The 17,892-nt window shown below is 35.1% G+C and overlaps 1 protein-coding gene across 4 annotated transcripts in view; it reads left to right on the forward strand.

The window, feature by feature from the left end:
- ANTXR2 (ANTXR cell adhesion molecule 2) overlaps positions 1-17,892 on the forward strand; it is a 149,734-nt gene that overhangs the window by 92,672 nt on the left and 39,170 nt on the right. The window contains exons 17-18 of one of the 4 annotated variants that reach the window (XM_081812265.1): positions 406-467; positions 3,259-6,133. The exons of 1 other annotated variant lie outside the window; for it this stretch is intronic. In XM_081812265.1, coding sequence (XP_081668391.1) covers positions 406-465 — 60 coding nt within the window. In that variant the 3' untranslated portion in view covers positions 466-467; positions 3,259-6,133. Of the gene's footprint in view, positions 1-405; positions 468-3,258; positions 6,134-17,892 lie in introns of those variants that run through there. 2 more of the 4 variants (XM_081812266.1, XM_031041750.2) reach the window with 2 other exon arrangements.

Here is a 17,892-nt window from a genome sequence, read left to right on the forward strand (position 1 = left end):
AAAACATTTCCATTTGTAACAATGGACAGGTTTGGTTCAGACACAACACTGTTAGTAATAATAACGGGATCATTTCATTGTGTGTCAACATAATCATCATCCTGATCACCAAATCTGAAGTGAGTCAACTTTATTCACTTCAACTTCAGAGGACTTTAGGTTCATTCAGGTTTAATAGGCTATTTTTTTCAGGATGAAATGATCAATGAAATGAGTATTTTACAGTGCCAAACTAAGTTATGTTCAGTGTTACATATTTATATATATAAAACAAAAACATCTAAATCTTTAAATTTTTACTTCTCTGAAATGAGGGTCATTTTCAAAACATCTGAGTTCAGCCATTTAGGAAATCCAGTTTGAGAATTCTCCCAACAGATCATTTATCTTTTGCTTGGACGATAGGTAGAGATAACCAGATGGTGTATGAAGGAGCCTCTTTCATTACCAGACCACTCTGGTTAATAGTAAGTTCTTATGTTTATTGAAATTTGTGCCTCTGTTTAAATTCATGATCTGAAGTTCTGCTTCTGGACCAACATATAGCAACTCTCTTTACTCTTTAATATGCTAGACTTTCATTTTATGTGTTTTAAAATTGTTTTTGTGCATCATCTTCGTTTTCTCTCCCCCAGATTCAACATTAGTTCATTTGTTCAATAATTTTCACCTTTAAAAATGTTGAGTTTTGTGCCAGCACTAAAGATGTATTAGCTGGCAAAGGCAGACAGTGGTTCTAGCACTCTTGTCAATACAGTATATATTCTTTTAACTCTCATTTAAAATTTAGTTTTGTCTTTCATCATTCCTACTAATTCTGATTTAATTCAGTAATTTTTGGATTATAAATGTGCACAAGTAATGACATCAGGTAATACTGAAGGGTAAGTGCAAACTGTAGTCTTTGCCCTTAAGAAACCTAAAACTTGCCTGGGAAACAAGACATACAGGAAAGTAATATTTATTCCAGAAGGTGATCTGAGCCATAATATAAGTAGGCATCGAGTACTCTTGAGTGCACAGAAGACGAGAGGTTAACTCTCTCTGGAGGAACTTGGAAATGCTTCTTCAAAAATATAGGCCTTCTATCTTTAAATATGAGTAGAATTTCAACAGGTGGAGTTAGGTGGACTGAACTTTTCCATGGATGAAGCATCAAGAGCAAAGTCTCTGAGGCAGCCAAGAATACAATGATTTGTGGATTGCTAGATAATCTAGGGGTTGGGATTGAAACCAGAATGATAGGTTGGTAATAGAAAAGAAGAAATCTTTAAGATTGGATAAATCGATATATTTGGTTTTTTAAATGATAAATTACACTCATTCATTCAACAAATATTTATCTAGTGCCTACATGTACCAAGCACTTCGTTAGATACTAAATAAATTTAATATTTTTTAAAAATTATAGTGCTAGAAGGGTGCCTGGATGGGTCAGTCCATTAAGCCTCAGGCTCTTGGTCTCAGGTCTTGATCTCAGGGTCATGAGTTTCAAGCCCTGTGTTGGGCTCCACGCTAAAGCCTACTTAAAAAAAGAAAAAGAAAAAGAAAAAAAGTAGTGTTAGAATACTGTACATGTCCTAGCAGGTTAAATCATTATTTGTTTTTCCATGGTTTAAGAGTAATCTTTTCATTATTTTGACCATGATTTCTTTTGTTCTGGTAATTTGGCCATTCTTTTGTCTATTATAGCCCCAAAGACTTTTATTCTAACTCTTAAGTTCAAATTGTTTCAAAATTCAGAATTTTTCACATTTTAGGAATCTGATACAGTCCATACTTCATGTATTTATGTAATGCAGCACCTTCTGATTACATTATTTAGACATTTTGCTACAGAAATATTAGTAACTGCAAGTAGACATAGACTATTAATAGTCTCAAGTTCAAGGCAGGGTTTGCTTCCAAATAAATTTTGGTGACAAACTCCGCAGAAAACTTAAGAGTTTTCAAAGATTTTTTATTTCAAAGGTGTACATAAAAGATAGTAGATCTTTACTGCGTGTGATTAATTAAGTCTCCAGTTTTTCCACCATAAACCTATGTATGCTCCATCAAATATATATTATGATTGTATGTGTATCTGACACAGTATGACTTCGTCTTTTTTTCATAATGCTTTTTTCTTGTATAGCTTTACTGCTTCCAGCATTTTGTCACCTGCAAGTTTTTGTTACTTATTTCAAACCACTGTTAAAGCCTCAATGTGGCATTCCATGAAAGTTTTCCCCACAGGCTGATAATCCAGTTAATTGACATTAGTATGGTAAAGCTAGGAACCCACCCAATAGTACAATCTTAGTTTGCCATCTTTTTTTTTTAATGATTTTTTTTGGTGGGAGAGGGGCATATGGAGAGGGAGAGAATCTTAAGCAGGGTCCATGCCCAGCACAGAGCCCAGAGAGTAGGTTTAATCTCACAGCCCTGAGATCATGACCTGAGCTGAAATCAAGAGTTGGATGCTTAACCGACTGAGCCACCCAGGCATCCCTCAATTTACTATCGTATTCAAAAGGATATTTAATGAATTTTGTTAAATTATTTGCTGAATTTATGGTATAATGCATAGTATATTTCCTCATCTAACCAAACCAATGATGGAGAATTATTTAATCATGGAAATTAGGTAAGCTTGGCATGATTTGCCCTTTTGTTTCTGTTTCTTGCTAGTGAAACTTTATAATATTTATTATTTTTTAGACTGGGGATTGATGTCAAGTCTATTATAGTTATCAGCATATAACCTTTGTCCTTTAGACAATTTGGGAACTCTTTGCCTTCCCTTCTTTTTATTCCCCATCTCCCATTGTCCATGTTTCGCAAAGATTATTAAGAATATCTGCGTTTCTGTCAACTTCACGTCATCAACCAGGTATTCTTTATTTGATATAATTAATTCCAATATAAACTTAACATCCCACATACATACATAACTATAACCTGTATTTTTTCAGAGATTATAGAATTACACAGCAAAAAACATTCCAATATGTTAGCAGAGTTACCATTCTGTACATTTTTAGGACAACTGAATGTTGCAAGAATGTTTTGTCCTTTGTGGATCTTAAAGGAGTAATAGCCATTCTCTTTCTTAAAAAAACAAGGCAAAACAAACTTAGTGCTGCTTGAGAGACAATAAAACAATTGTTTTCAGGTTGTGGCTGATGGTTCCAAAATAACAGAACCAGTGCCTAGTCAACAGCATGTTTTCTACCTAGGAAAATAATCTTGTCATTTATTTTTAACTGTTTACTGCAGATTCTGCCTCTTGAGGGTTTAGTTTAATAAACAAATCAGCGTACATAGAACTAAACCGGGAGTCAAGCACATTTCCTCTGCAAGTCCCGTCACGCTGAATTTCAAGCCAAATGCTCTCCTTTTATGGCTCAGAGGCCGCACCGGGCTCATTTGCAGAATAATTCACCGCTCAATCGAAGTCCTTGATCAAGTAATTGAAGTTCAGGCATAGAGTATCAAAGCGGCGCGAGAAATCCCCGGCTCGGTCCCTGGCCCCCGCTCCCCTTTGCGCGCCGCCAGCTCCTGTGGAGGTGGCGGGGTCCGCGCGCTGCGCACAGACCCGGCCCAGGCTTTGATTGTGGCTGCAAGTCCTCCGAGTCATGAATGTTTCAGCGCGCGGCGCGCGAGGTGAGGGCCGCGCGTCCAGGTGTAAGCTAGCAGGTTGTCGCCGACATCTGTTCGCAGCAGCGGCAGCCGCCTCCCCGGCCCGCAGCGAGCGGCCGGATTGTCAGCGGAGGTAGTTGAGAGCGGCAGAACCATTTTGGTCTCCCACTCGCTGCCTGGAGGCCTGAAACACCAAAGGTAGGGGTGGGAGTGGACACAGCTGCGCTCCCAAACTTGCCTTAGGCACAAATAAAGAGATCTAATGCAGTTTGACTCCGTTGCGGTGGGGAGACTAGGACAGAAAGCCACTTCAGAGACAACTTAACGCTGCAACATCTGCCGCCAAGTTTCCAGGGAGTGACGGGGGACAGCAGGTACAGATTGAAGTCTCCACATAAACAACCTCCATTAAGCCATGGACGCTTTTGAAGGGCCTCCATCAAACATGCTGGAGTCCGCAGCAGGAGTTTGTTTGGTTTTCAAAGCAGTGTTTTGTTTTTGCAATAACAAGGTAATTTATAAATCATGCATTACCATGCGTGCTCCTTTTTTATTTGAAAAGTGAGAGTTGGAGAAGCAGAAAAGGCAAAGAAAGAAGAAAGCGCAACACTAGTTTGGAGTCGTTCCACGAACCAATTAAATCTCCGAGGAGCTTCTTGGCTGTGTAATCGAGGTTATGTTAACCTTCAGACCGCAATCCCTCATTCACCAGTAAACCCACGTAAATTTATACCCTGCAAGAGAAGAATCCTAGTAATGGTGACACCCGTGAAGCGCATCCACTGTTTGTTTTGGAACTTGTATCATGGGGCTACTTACTTCATGGAGGTGAAAGGAAATTATTTTCCAGATGGATGTGAATTTTTAGTAAAACGAAACTGAGAAAATTCCATTAGCTTTAATTTTCTATTTATAAAGGCAGTATGCCTAGAGTTGGATATTAAACATAAAATTTTAAGTCGAAAATCAAAATTGCATGTTCAGGGAAGCATTTTTTCTTTTTGAGGCATCTTCCCACTCTGTCACCTAGATTCAGCTGGAAAGAAATTCCAGAATGTGTATACTTTTCAGTGGGAATATTGCAAAAGCTCATGATTGGGCACACACTCATATGACATAATGAGAATTGGTTTAAATATTAGTGTGACAAATAAAGCTCCAGGGTATGATAATATAATAGTCTGTGGTAATATACACTGTTATTATTATTAAAATTTAGGCTCCCTCCCCCGAGGGAACACTTGCAAGGTTACTGGGAGGTGAAGGAAAGGTGCTAACTCAAAGGTATCTTTTGGAGTGGGAGTAGCCAGGGAACAGCGGCCTGGGGACAGATGCTAGAGTGTGGCCAAGTTTTCATCAGTCAGCGGTGAAATAAGCGACAGAAGTGCATAGTGAGTTTCCAATTAAGCTAAATTTATTATGTTGAGAGGACTTTTATTAATTGTGCAGATATAATTTTCAGGTTTTAAAATGATTGATGGTAGCTGCTTTAAAAAAGGGGAAGTCCATTTTGACAGAACCTAATGTCCGTCCTCTGATTTTTAAAAAATCTACAGGAAAAAAAAAAATCTGAGAACATAGATAGCACAGGTTTATTTAAAAGACTCCAGAGAAACCTCATGACCTCAATGGCAAATGATTAAGGCTGCGACCTCTTGTTTATGTCTGTAGTTCTAGCTTATGCTCACTTCCCTGCCTGTCCTGCAGCTGAATTCTCATGTTCAAAACACACTGACCTCCCTGTCTTCCCAGGCAGCTTCTTCGATGACCCTAACCCTCCCCAGGATCACTGTGAGGTCCAGCGTGCTTACAAATCACCCAGTACTTGGTGCTATTAAACCACTTCATCTTCAGACTGAATTGCATTTTGGTAGCAGAGATCGAGTGCCACCCTGCCTTTAAGTTCCCCACCACATTTGCAGAATGTAAACCACTTGTGGCGTTTCCGAACAGATTAAAACCTTCACTCGAATGATTTGATACTTGTTTTCAGTGCTTGGAATTATGCTGCTAATGACTGCATTTTTACACTTAGTTTTTAGTTTCCTTCTTAATATTTTGTGTCCTACAGCTGGACTTGGCAATGGATTTTTTAGGAGCTGTAAGAAAACCCTTTAATTTAGCCTGAGTCATTGAGGCCTTGTGTACACAAAATGCTCCTGGTACTTTCAGACCTTTTCCTTTTTTGAATTCTTAATTGAAAGAATAGAGAAAAATGTCAAGATTTTTTTAAAACTCAAGCGATCCCTTACCTTTTATTTTTGTAAGGTCTGAAATTTTATATGATCGTTGGAACTAATTATGATTGACCTGACTGGGAAAACTACCATCAGATTTTTCTACCCTTTGTGTTATCACTAGTAATCTTTCATTCTGATTATCTCTTGTATTTATATTTTGGGGCATCCTTAAAATACCTGAAATATCCTGTTTAAATTAGTAGAAGTAATAGCTTTGGTTTATATAAATTTGAAAGATAAATTTTTACTAGAATAACACATGGACATGCCATTATTACTACAATCCCACTGAGTATGTGTATATATGTATATGTGTATGTTTACTATAAATATATCTGTGTATATACCTGTAGAACATATTTTCTCAGTGTGTATGTTATCAACTAATGCCTGTTTCAGTGGGAAATAATAATTTCGTGAAATAGAGTACTTTTTTTCATACTATTTCTTAGGTTAATTATGGATGGCGAAAGTGTTGGCTCAGTTTGGTTCCCTAAAGTGAAATATAGAATATGTGAAATGTAATAATTTAAATTACTTAAGTAGTATAAGTAGAATCTGGATACTTAAATGGCTTCTTAACCCCCCAAGCCAGGCATAATTTGCATTTAGTGGCCTCATACATATTTTATGTATTAACTTATAAAAAGTTTAGATTTTCTTCGTTAGATTTCTTGGTTAAAATTGATCAACAGCTTTTGACAGTCAAGAGACAAAAATTTTTATATTAGTGTAAATACTGTCTTCACAAATTAATGTGCTGATTTTAGAAATAAACTTTTTTTTCATCATCAGTGAGCTTTACTACTACTGTTTAGCTACACTAAAATAATACTTCAAAAAATATCATGACTTATTACTGGTTGTTCAGGGCTAACTACATTACTTTCTTAGCCTTAATATACAACATTGCTGCAGAACATCTTTTTTTTTTTTTAATTTTTTTTTTATTCTTATGTTAATCCCCATACATTACATCATTAGTTTTAGATGAAGTGTTCCATGATTCATTGTTTGTGCATAACACCCAGTGCTCCATGCAGAATGTGCCCTCCTCAATACCCACCACCAGGCTAACCCATCCTCCCACCCCCCTCCCCTCTAGAGCTGTAGAACATCTTGAGGACATCAATTAAATCATCTAACTGGGAGTAGAAATGTCAGCACAGATATAATTTTTGACTTTTTTTTAATCCATTTTAAGTACTTTATGTATAGCTTTTTTACAGAGAATTAAAAATATTTAAGTAAATCACTTTATAATTTCTAATAATTTACAAAATTATATTCAGTTTTCAATTTAGAGCTCAAAGGACCCAGTCGAAGGGGGAAAAATGCATTAAATTTTGTAGACAGTTTATTATTTTAACAAAGTACATTACGATGGTGCCTTCATGTCTACCAGACCCCCATTTATAAGTTTAAGGAAAGTTAGGAAATTGGCTTGAGTAGGAAGATTTTATTGTTCCCTTATTCTTCAAAATGAATTTATATTAACACATTATATAAATATATACTTTAAGGAGAAATAAATGGGTTTTTTTTGCTAAATATCTTTCATTTTTATTTCTAAGTAAAATAAAATACTAGGATTTTTATAATACACACTTCTAATCTCTAAGACCTTTTTAAAATTGCTTCACATAATCTTTATATTTTCCATTAATTCTGCACTGAATCAAATTGCAACCTCTAACACTTGAGAAATTTGAAACTGATATAACTTTGAGGTATAGAATAAAAATGATTTACTATTCAAACTTTGCGAGAAATTGTGTTTGAGAATACCAGTAGACATTCACTTGTTTACCGTTATATGACTAGATTAAAAATTAGCTCTTATTTCAAAGGGTTATGAGGAATTTCTTGGGTTTTTTTCTTTTTTCTTCCTTTAAAATTAATGAAGTTGGGATAGTTTTTACAAACTTGTTCCCATTTCAAAACCATTTTACTCTCTGATATACCTCATATCTCTCTCCTTAGAGAGCTCTTTTCACTTTAAAAATACGGAAAAAAAGATGTATCTGATTTCTTAAACTTTAGATTCCCATAATGTTTCTTAGCAAGCAGGTTAGTATACTGAAAATAATTTGTATTATAACTATATTTTAGAATCTTCTCCACTACTAAGCATATTTTTTGTTTTGGATCAAAATTAGAGATTTCGAACCATTTTTTTTCTTAAACCAAGCACTGTTTCCTGCTTACAGTAAATTCTTCTATTAGAGCCATTTCCTGACACTAATGGTATCTTAACAAAGAGTTTATTATGAATTCAGTAAATTTTATTCAAATAGCATTAAGATCTATCCTAATGAGAATGGGCTATACACACAAAGGATTATATGGTTATGCAATTATCCACACTGCTATCATATCATATATCATATCAAATCATATCTTACTTGCCTAACAAAGTAAATCTGTAAAACATATTTCAATAAAGAATTCAAATAGCACATTTACATATCTAGTGTGCAGATAAAAGCTCTATCTAGAGTTAAGAGTGTTTACTCTCTGATTTCTTTCTCTACATCATTCATTTCTCTCTCTTCCCCTAACTGTGGCTGATTCCTAAGGTTTAACGGTTGGTCTCCTGTTATTCTCACAACTCACTCTTCTCTAGAGAGCACATGGACTCGCATTGCTTTGCTATCATCATTAACTACATTTTTAGACAATTCCCTCCTCTCTCCTAAATTCTATTTGCATATCTCTGAGAACTTTCTTAGATGTCCTGTTGTCACCAGATCTCTATGTATGGCTTTCAAACTGTAGTTACTGTATAGCTTTTCTGTCTCTTATTCTCTCTGCTCTTCACCTGATGTATCTAAGTTGATGCCCAGCTGACTTCATGGTTCCCACAACTCAATGAGTAGGGTCGAGACTTTAGCTTTCTAATTCTGTGTATGAAATCTTATGCCAACAAATCATAATATTTCACTATGATGCAAAAAATAAGCTATTGAGGAATATATGCATTAGACTAGTGATTCTTAAGAGATGCATCACTTTGACTTTGTACACTTTAAAAGTTTTTGTTATCATGACTTATGATTTTAGGTTCATGATCCTTTCCCTGAGACTAAGCTACTAAGAAAATCAAGACATCAGAGCAGTTCTGAAATTTGATAAATATGAATTATTTCTTATAAAGATATGGCTGAGGATGCTGATACATAAAAATGTTATTTACATGGAGCTGAGATTTATCATTTTGAATGATAATTAACTTAATTTATAATTAAATCTATTAAACATTTTCTGAGTTATAAAAGTATGACACCATTTTCTTTTACGTGGAATTTTGAACAGATAAAGGCTTATCATTTTTATTAATTCTCCTTATCAAGATACGTTTATTATTTTATTGTTTTCAGTTGCATTGTTCTCATCTTTTTTTCTTTTTCTTTTTTAAGATTTTATTTATTTATTTGACAGAGAGAGAGATAGTGAGAGCAGGAACACAAGCAGGGGGAGTGGGAGAGCGAGAAGCAGGCTTCCTACCAAGCAGGGAGCCCGATGTGGGACTCGATCCCAGGATCCTGGGATCATGACCTTAGCCGAAGGCAGACGCTTAACGACTGAGCCACCCAGGCGCCCTCTCATCTTTTTTTCTAAATCAGATTTAGTCTGCTTCATATTTGACCCAAGAAGAGTTTTCAGTGATTGGAGTTCTTGTGAGATCTGTATTTGTCCCAGTGAAATCATACATTAATGTCAGTCTCTTCCATAATCATCTCCGTGCAGGGCTGTATATGGCTTCTGCTAGCTCTGAGTGCCTTGTTGGTCCAGTTTATAGAAATGCTGGCTCTTCTCCGCAGAGAGGAGAGGGCTGATGATTGAATTCAGTTCATACTCTCCAGAAGAGGTGTGACGGCTCTATCTGTCCTCTGAATCCAGATTTATGAACTAGTCCTATGCTCTTAACTAGATTAGTTCCTTTTCCATTAACTGCTTAAAGTAGGGCAGCTGTCTGAGCTGTTGGTTGTAAATTTGCTAATGTCTACTTCGTTAATCTCAGATACAAAAGGCAACAGATAACAGGAACAAAGTTTTAGGACCTTGGGTTTTCACAGCCTGAAATGAGCATGGAATAGTCCCAGGAATGAGAAATTGAAGAGATAGGAGGAACTGTTACATCGAGGAAAAGGGGATGACTTCTGTCATTAATCTTAATTAATTGTCAAGAGTTTTAAATCTGAGTTATTAATACTGAAATTAAGCCCTTAATGCACTGTTCATGCTTTGGCATCAGATGCTCTTTTATGAGATAAGAGGTTTAGGAGGGAGAGAAGGGTGTGTGTGTGTGTGTGTGTGTGTGAGAGAGAGAGAGAGACCCAGAGAGGGAGAGAGAGAGACTTACATAAATATTTTCATTTACATCTTTCAAACATTTCCCTGGGTTAATATTCAGGCCTTCACCTTTTGACAGTTACTGTAGGGCAGTTAGGAATTACAGGTAAGTAACAATAAATCCAAATAAAATCCCTAGGTATAGCATCAGCAGTAAATCTGAATAATATTACTTTCATGGTTACCGGCATACAAAATACTTCACTGAAGAGGAAATGTCAGATTATGGGCTAAAAGAGGAGGGAGGATCAGGAGCAGAAAGAAGAAAAGAAGGGAAGAAAGAGGAAAAAAATGAAAAACGGGGAAGAAAGATTATTCCTGTGAAACACACGCAGGCAATAGGAGATTCAAGCATTTATTTAAATAATAAGCTGCAAATTATATCTTTGTAAGGTTGCGTACTCCACTATAGTGAGGCATTAATCATTTGGAATGAAACTGACCCTTGAAATGACTAAGACATCTTAAAATCTCTTTTTTTCCTCCCCCTCTAGCTGTTCATTCATGTTTGTCAGGTTAATCTCCCTTCACTATTAAATCTATGTTGTTATTCTGTGATACTTTTCAATGTAAAATCACAGGAAACTATATTAATTATGAGTATTTTGGCTATAGAAAAATGGCTTGCAATTCTTCCAGAAGAAATATTTAAAAGCACAGAAGGCTCAAAATTTAAGAATATGGTTTTAGGATTAAATCTCATGTTCTCCATGCAAAATACAAAACAAAAAGGTGTGCAATGAAAATATACAACGCAGTAAATTAATTTAGTTTTTACACGTATATCTGACCTCTGACGACTGTGAACTAGCTTTCAGTAGCAAGTTAGAGTCAGTGGCTTAAACATTATTGTTTACAAATTTGAAATCGCAGATATGGCTTTGAGACATATATGTTTATTCTTTGCAACAATGTTTTCTTCTTTTTATATTAGCTTTAAATGTAAATAGGAAAACACATGAAAGTGAAATAGTATTTATCTATTCACCTATTTATTTTTGTACATAGTAACTAATTATTGGAGAGACAAGCAAAAATCTGTATATGTCAAGAGTTTAGATCTTAATTTATAGTTAGTGGACAGCCACTAAAGGATTGGAGCTGGACAGCAACACGATCAAATAAAATTAGAATTAAGTTCTTGAAAGGTTCTCAAGGAACTTTGTGACAGGAGTGGAGATAATTTGTGTTTTCCTGTATAACTTAGCCCCATTATCAATGTTTCTGTGTTTGTATATCATCTTTTCATTATGAGTCACAAAAAAGAATCGTATAAAAATTTTGATGTAGCAAGTGTGGTGGATTGTCAAGAGGTCAAGTGGTTTTTTGGATAAGGTAACACTTTTTCCAATGGGAATCCTTTTTTTTTTTTTTTTTCTTTTTTGCTAGAGGGTGGATATCAACTTAGGTTTATTAGCTACAAAAAAAGAGATTCATGGCTTCAGATATTTTTCTTGATTTTTCAGGGGTCTTCTTCCTTGCTTCTTAGGGATACATAGATAGATAACTGAAGCTCAGGCTTGTGATACCAGTGTACGTGAACGCATGTGTGTGTTTATGTGTATATGTGTATGTGGGGGGGTGTCTATGCGTCTAATGGGGGTAGCAGTGCCTTGTACTTGTTGAGGGCACTCCTAACTTCGGGAAAGAAGAAATATTTCATAGGAAAGATTTAGAACTCAAATTCAGCTAACAGTCATTGGCTACTTACTGTGTCTTAGGCATGTTCTCTTATGTATATCCAGTTCTTTGTAGTGCTGAGAGTTAGTCCCATAGTACAGATGAAGAATATGAGACACAGAGATATTTAGTGAATTTCCCAAGGTTATGCTGCTGGAAAGTAATAGAACTTAGATTCAAACCCAAGTTTTCTGATTTCTGGCTCAGTGAGCACTCCCATTTTGCCATGCTGTCATTTTTAGCGCAACACTTTATTTTTCTCCCTTTTCAGAGAATAACTGACTGAATTAAGACAATTATACAGGTAGGAAAGTACTTTTAAAATTTCAGTTTTGAATCTGATTCTTTTGATACAGAAATTATTAATTTTGTATCAATGTTTGTATCAATAAATTGTTTTGGACTATATACAGAATGCATGCACATTAGTCTCTTTCTATATGTAATGTACATTTAATTTTGCATGCATCTAAATAGAAGATAACATTTAGAAGTGACAATGAATTGCATAGAAGGTTAATAAGCTGCGTCTATAAATAAAAGATACTATTTAGAATTGGCAATAGATTTCATAGAAAGTTAATAAGGATCTTTTGCATCACAAAGGACCTTAGAAGTTGTGTAATTCATCCCCTTCCCCTCCAGTTCAGTTCTGTGCTCCAGAAGGAAGAGCATGTTCAAAGGCACAAGAGGTCTGGAATATCTGTGTATTCCAGGAATAGCAGAGTCCTAGCTAGGTTGGGGCAAGAACCTGGAAATTAGGGAAGTAAGTTATGAGAAGAAAGCAGGATTACAGAAGTCCTAAAGCCTTTGGTGACATATTGGTAAAATCACTACACTGGGAGTCCAAAAAATTGGATCTCTATACTATCATTGATTAGCTTGAAACCCAGCACAAATTGCCTCTTCTTTCTGGTCCTCAGTTTTCTCATATGAATATAGAGAAATAAATGATCACAAAGATACCTTTGAATTCTAGCAATCTTGTCTTTTTTTTCTAATTTCAACCAAGCCAACTATGTGAAGGCAGGACTTTTCCTGTAATGTTCACAGGGCTATCCCCAGGACATTATGCATTGCCTCTCAGATAGGAGGCTTTAATAAACTCTGATGACTGAAAGAATTTATGTAAGTAGAAAGTTTGGTCTGTTGTTTACAAACCTGTTTAAACTAATTTGTACTTTTTTAGTAATTAGACACTTTGTAAGCCCATCAATAATTTTAGTAATATATATATAAACAACTTGAAACTAATATAACACTGTATGTTAACTTCACTGGAATTAAAATAAAAATAATAATACATATAAACATTTTACAAGTTACTTTAAAAGTTAAAAAATTGCATATATTCCTCACAGTATTCTGAAACATGTTTGAAAAACGGTAACAGTACTATGATTCTACATCCATTTGCTGCTATTATGCTTTAAATAAATTAAAAATAACTGCATATGGAAGAAAGTAGAAAGAATACAGATTTAAGAGAGCAGTATATTTAAATTTTATGCCAATTTTCTGTCTCTCTAAGACTAGTCTATTTCTTACTGCTTTTCTTCTTTCAGAAAAAGAGAAGATATTAATGTGTGATATTGGATTTTGTCATTTTGATATGTTGCAATTTGCTGCCTTGTGTCACAACTGCAAAGTAATTTAAACACAAATTTTTTTTTTTATTTAATGCTATTATAAGCAGTGAAGTACTAATGTGTTTCTGTCATTAAATATATATAACTACATGGAACCCTTCTCCCATTGGGTCACTCTAAAATTGATTTTCCAACTTGAGTTATCAGTAGTGGACAGATGTTAAATGAAAATCAATCTTTTTGATTTAAATTAACCAAATACACTACTTTTATTAAGTGGTCTTTTCCGCTAACTAGGTGACAACACTTTTGGTGATCTCTAGCCTTTAAATGCTTTTAACATAAATCTCTAAGGACAATGGTTTGATCATAATTTTATTCTTATAGTAGAATTACCTTAACTCTTTTTTTTTTTTTTTTAAGGTTTTATTTATTTACTTGACAGAGAGACAGAGAGAGAGCACAGGCAGGCAGAGCGGCAGGCAGAGGGAGAGGGAGAAGCAGGCTCCCCTCTGGGAGACCCCCAGGATCATGACCTGAGCCGAAGGCAGACGCTTAACCAACTGAGCCACCCCAGGCGCCCCAGAATTACCTTAACTCTTGTCAGTTAGATAAAATTATATTTTAGTATTATTTATAAATCAAAAAATCCTGGGTTAATATTATTTTAATATCAAATTCTTAGATATTTAATATTTCAAATGTATATCAGAAATATTTCCTTAAGAATACAATGTGGATAGAAACAGCAATTATACAGGGAATAATAAAGATCAAGCAAGACATGGAAACACAGCAGCCTTTAGCTTCTTTTCCTTTTTTTTTTCCTGCTGTATCGTATGGTAGTTCTATTCTTAATTTTTTGAGGAACCTCCGTACTGTTTTCCATTGGCTGTACCTATTTATTTACTTATTATTTTTTAATTGTTTATTTTTAATTTACTTAATTTACTTATTTTTTAATTGAAGTACAGTTGGGACACAATGTTACATTAGTTTCAGGTGTACAGTATAGTGATTCAACAACGAGTCTATATGCCATGCTCTGCTCACAAGTGTGACTACCATCTGTCACCATATAATGCTATTACAATACCACTGACTATGTTCCCTATGTTGTGCCTTCTATCCCTATGACTTTAAAACAGGCAAAGATAAAAAATCAGGAAAGACCCCAATGCGACATATACTTTAGGTAATTATGGTGATGTTGGGACAGTGTCAGGATCCAAAACTTTCATGGCCAGCATAGAAAGTCAACACTTGAAGAATAGACTTACCTAAAAAAATTGTTTAAGAATATAATTCTATGGAAGACAGCACACATCACCATCATTATTAATATCATCATTAATAACAAAACCCAGCATAATCTCTAGAGAGGCACTTATGTACCAGACACTATACTAGTGACCTTACATATGCTGCACTAATTTTTAAAACAATTCACTGCAAAGTACATTTATCCCCATTTTATAGAGAAGGACACTGAAGCTCAGAAAGGTCAGGTAATTTGCCAGAGTCACATAGGTAGGTGGTGAGTGAATGGTATTAACTTTCTTTGAACTTTAAATATGTTATTGGAAAATTTAGTTTGCTAATTAAATTCTACTTTAATTTATGTTTCCAATTTAATTGGCCAATTATACAGAAAATGCACCACAGTTTAAAATTCAGTGTTTTAGTTGTAATTTATAGGCTCATACATTGAATTGAGAAAATTATACCAATGAAATTAAATTGAAGAGGCCAACATAGAAATGGAACAGACTAGTAAACTATTTAAGGAACCTAAGAATCACTAGTGACTATTTAAACATAAAATATCCAAAACATAAATATTAAACATTTTAATCAATCACACGGTTGGAAATATTGGGGTCAGAATATCATTTGTGGATTGATTTTTGAGCATCTACAGTTACTATGCAGGGACCAAGCCTTAGGAACAATTATAAAACATTTTCCTTAAAAAAATAAATGAAACATAAGTAGTGGTAACAAATAAATCATAAACTTTTTTACATGTTTAAAAATTTTAATTCCAGTTTAGTTAACATACAGTATTATATTAATTTCAGGTGTACAATATAGTGATTCAACAGTTCTATACATGACTCAGTGCTCATCACAGTAAGTGTACTCTTAATCCCCTTCACCTATTCCACCCATCCCCCCCACCTCCCCTCAATTTGTTCTCCATAGATAAGAGTTTGTTTCTTGGTTTGTCTTTTTTCCTTTGTTTGTTTGTTTTCTTTCTAAATTCCACATATGAGTAAAATCATGTGGTATTTGTCTTTCTTTAACTGGCTTCTTTCACTTAGTATTATACTCTCTAGATCCATCCATGTTGCTGCAAGTAGCAAAATTTCATTCTTTTTTATGACTGAATAATATTTCATTCTCTGTGTGTACCACGTCATCTTTATCTATTCATCTATTGATGGACACTTGGGCTGCTGTCTAGTTTGGCTAATTATTGTAAATAACGCTGCAATAAATGTAGGGGTGCATATATTTCTTCAAATTAGAGTCTTTGTATTCTTTAAGTAACTACCCAGCAGAGTGATTATAGGATCATAGGGTAGTCTATTTTTTAATTTTTTTACAGAACCTCCATACTTTCTTCCACAGTGGCTGCACCAGTTTGCATTCCCACCAACAGTGCGCAAGGTTCCTTTTTCTGCACATCCTTGCCAACACTTGTTTCTTGTGTTTTTGATTTCAGCCATTCTGACAGGTGTGAAGTGGTATCTCTTTGTGGTTTTGATTTGCATTTCCCTGATGAGTGATGTTGAATATCTTTCCAGGTGTCTGTTGGCCATCTGTATGTCTTCTTTGGAGAAATGTCTATTCATGTCTTCTGCCCATTTTTTAATTGGATTATTTGGGGGGGTGGTTTTTGGTGTTGAGTTGTATAAGTTCTTTGTATATTTTGGATACTAACCCTTTACAGATATATCATTTGCAGGATCTTCTCCCATTCAGTAGGTTGTCATTTAGTTGTGTTGGTTGTTTCCTTTGCTGTACTTTTTATTTTGATGTAGTCCCAATGATTTATTTTTGCTGTTGTTTCCCTTACCTCAGGAGACATATAAGGGAAAGATGTTGCTGTCGTCAATTTGACAGGTTACTCTTAATATTAAACTTTTAAAATCATTCTTTCTCATCTATAAAATCAAACTAAAAAGAAGAGTTCCACCTGGAGGCTCAGATTATGACACAGTTCCCAATTACATTTTTCAAATGTGCTTCGTACCAAAATTCTTATTCACTGTAGAAAAGCTATACTTTTTAGTTTAGGATACTGTTGGCACAGTCTTGTAACTTGCTGTTTATAATCCCTTTTAAAACCTGCTTTTCAGAATATTGCATTATCATTTTGGACTTCAGTTAAATTTATATTAAATCTACTGTTTATTTTCCTCATCATCCTCTCTTGCTTCAGCTCTCATTTTGATCTATGGAGCAACTGATTCCACTGGTCAAACTTATCCTTTGATCTAGCTGAAGATGGTATGCCCAAATTATCTTTAAAAAAACTTCACTGCAGTAGTTTTTCAAGTGTCTCTCTCCTCAGGTACATTAGTGGAAATTGAGGCAAATGGGCTGCCAGCCATTACTTTTTTTTTTTTTAATTTTATTATGTATGTTAATCACCATACATTACATCATTAGTTTTTGATGTAGTGTTCCATGATTCACTGTTTGCGTATAACAGCCAGTGCTCCATTCAGTACGTGCCCTCTTTAATACCCATCACCAGGCCATTACTTTTAAGACAAATCCTTAGCATGTAAGTGGTGAACTGAAGGTTGAACATCTGAGGGTCTGCTTCCTCTTCAGTCTGTTTGCCGTCCATGCTGTGCTCTACAGTGTGTTGGTCCTTATGTCTCTTACATGTCACAAGGTGGGGCTTCCTCATTTTAAAGCTATCTTTGATTCCGTTTTCGAGGAGGCATCTTGCAAGATTTTCATGTCATGGCACGCTGACATTATTATTTTCATTTTTATGTTGCTGAGAAAATACCTCTTTACCAAATTGTAAGAAAGATTAAGTCTGTCTTATTCCCAGGGTATCGTTCTGTGTGCTCCCTCTCATATAAAGATACTAATACTAATACTAATAGTAATGATAAGACAGTTTAGTAACTGAAGGCATAAGAACAGTGTACATATAAACCAAATTTTTAAAAATTTTATTTTATTATGTTAATCACCATACATTACATCATTAGTTTTTGATGTAGTGTTCCATGATTCATTGTTTGCGTATAACACCCAGTGCTCCAGGCAGAACGTGCCCTCTTAATACCCATCACCAGGCTAACCCATCCTCCCACCCCCCTCCCCTCTAGAACCCTCAGTTTGTTTTTCAGAGTCCATCGTCTCTCATGGTTCGTCTC

The sequence above is a fragment of the Leptonychotes weddellii genome, chromosome 2, assembly GCF_054177405.1.
Source record: "Leptonychotes weddellii isolate Sample4059 chromosome 2, ASM5417740v2, whole genome shotgun sequence".
Lineage (NCBI taxonomy): Eukaryota > Metazoa > Chordata > Mammalia > Carnivora > Phocidae > Leptonychotes > Leptonychotes weddellii.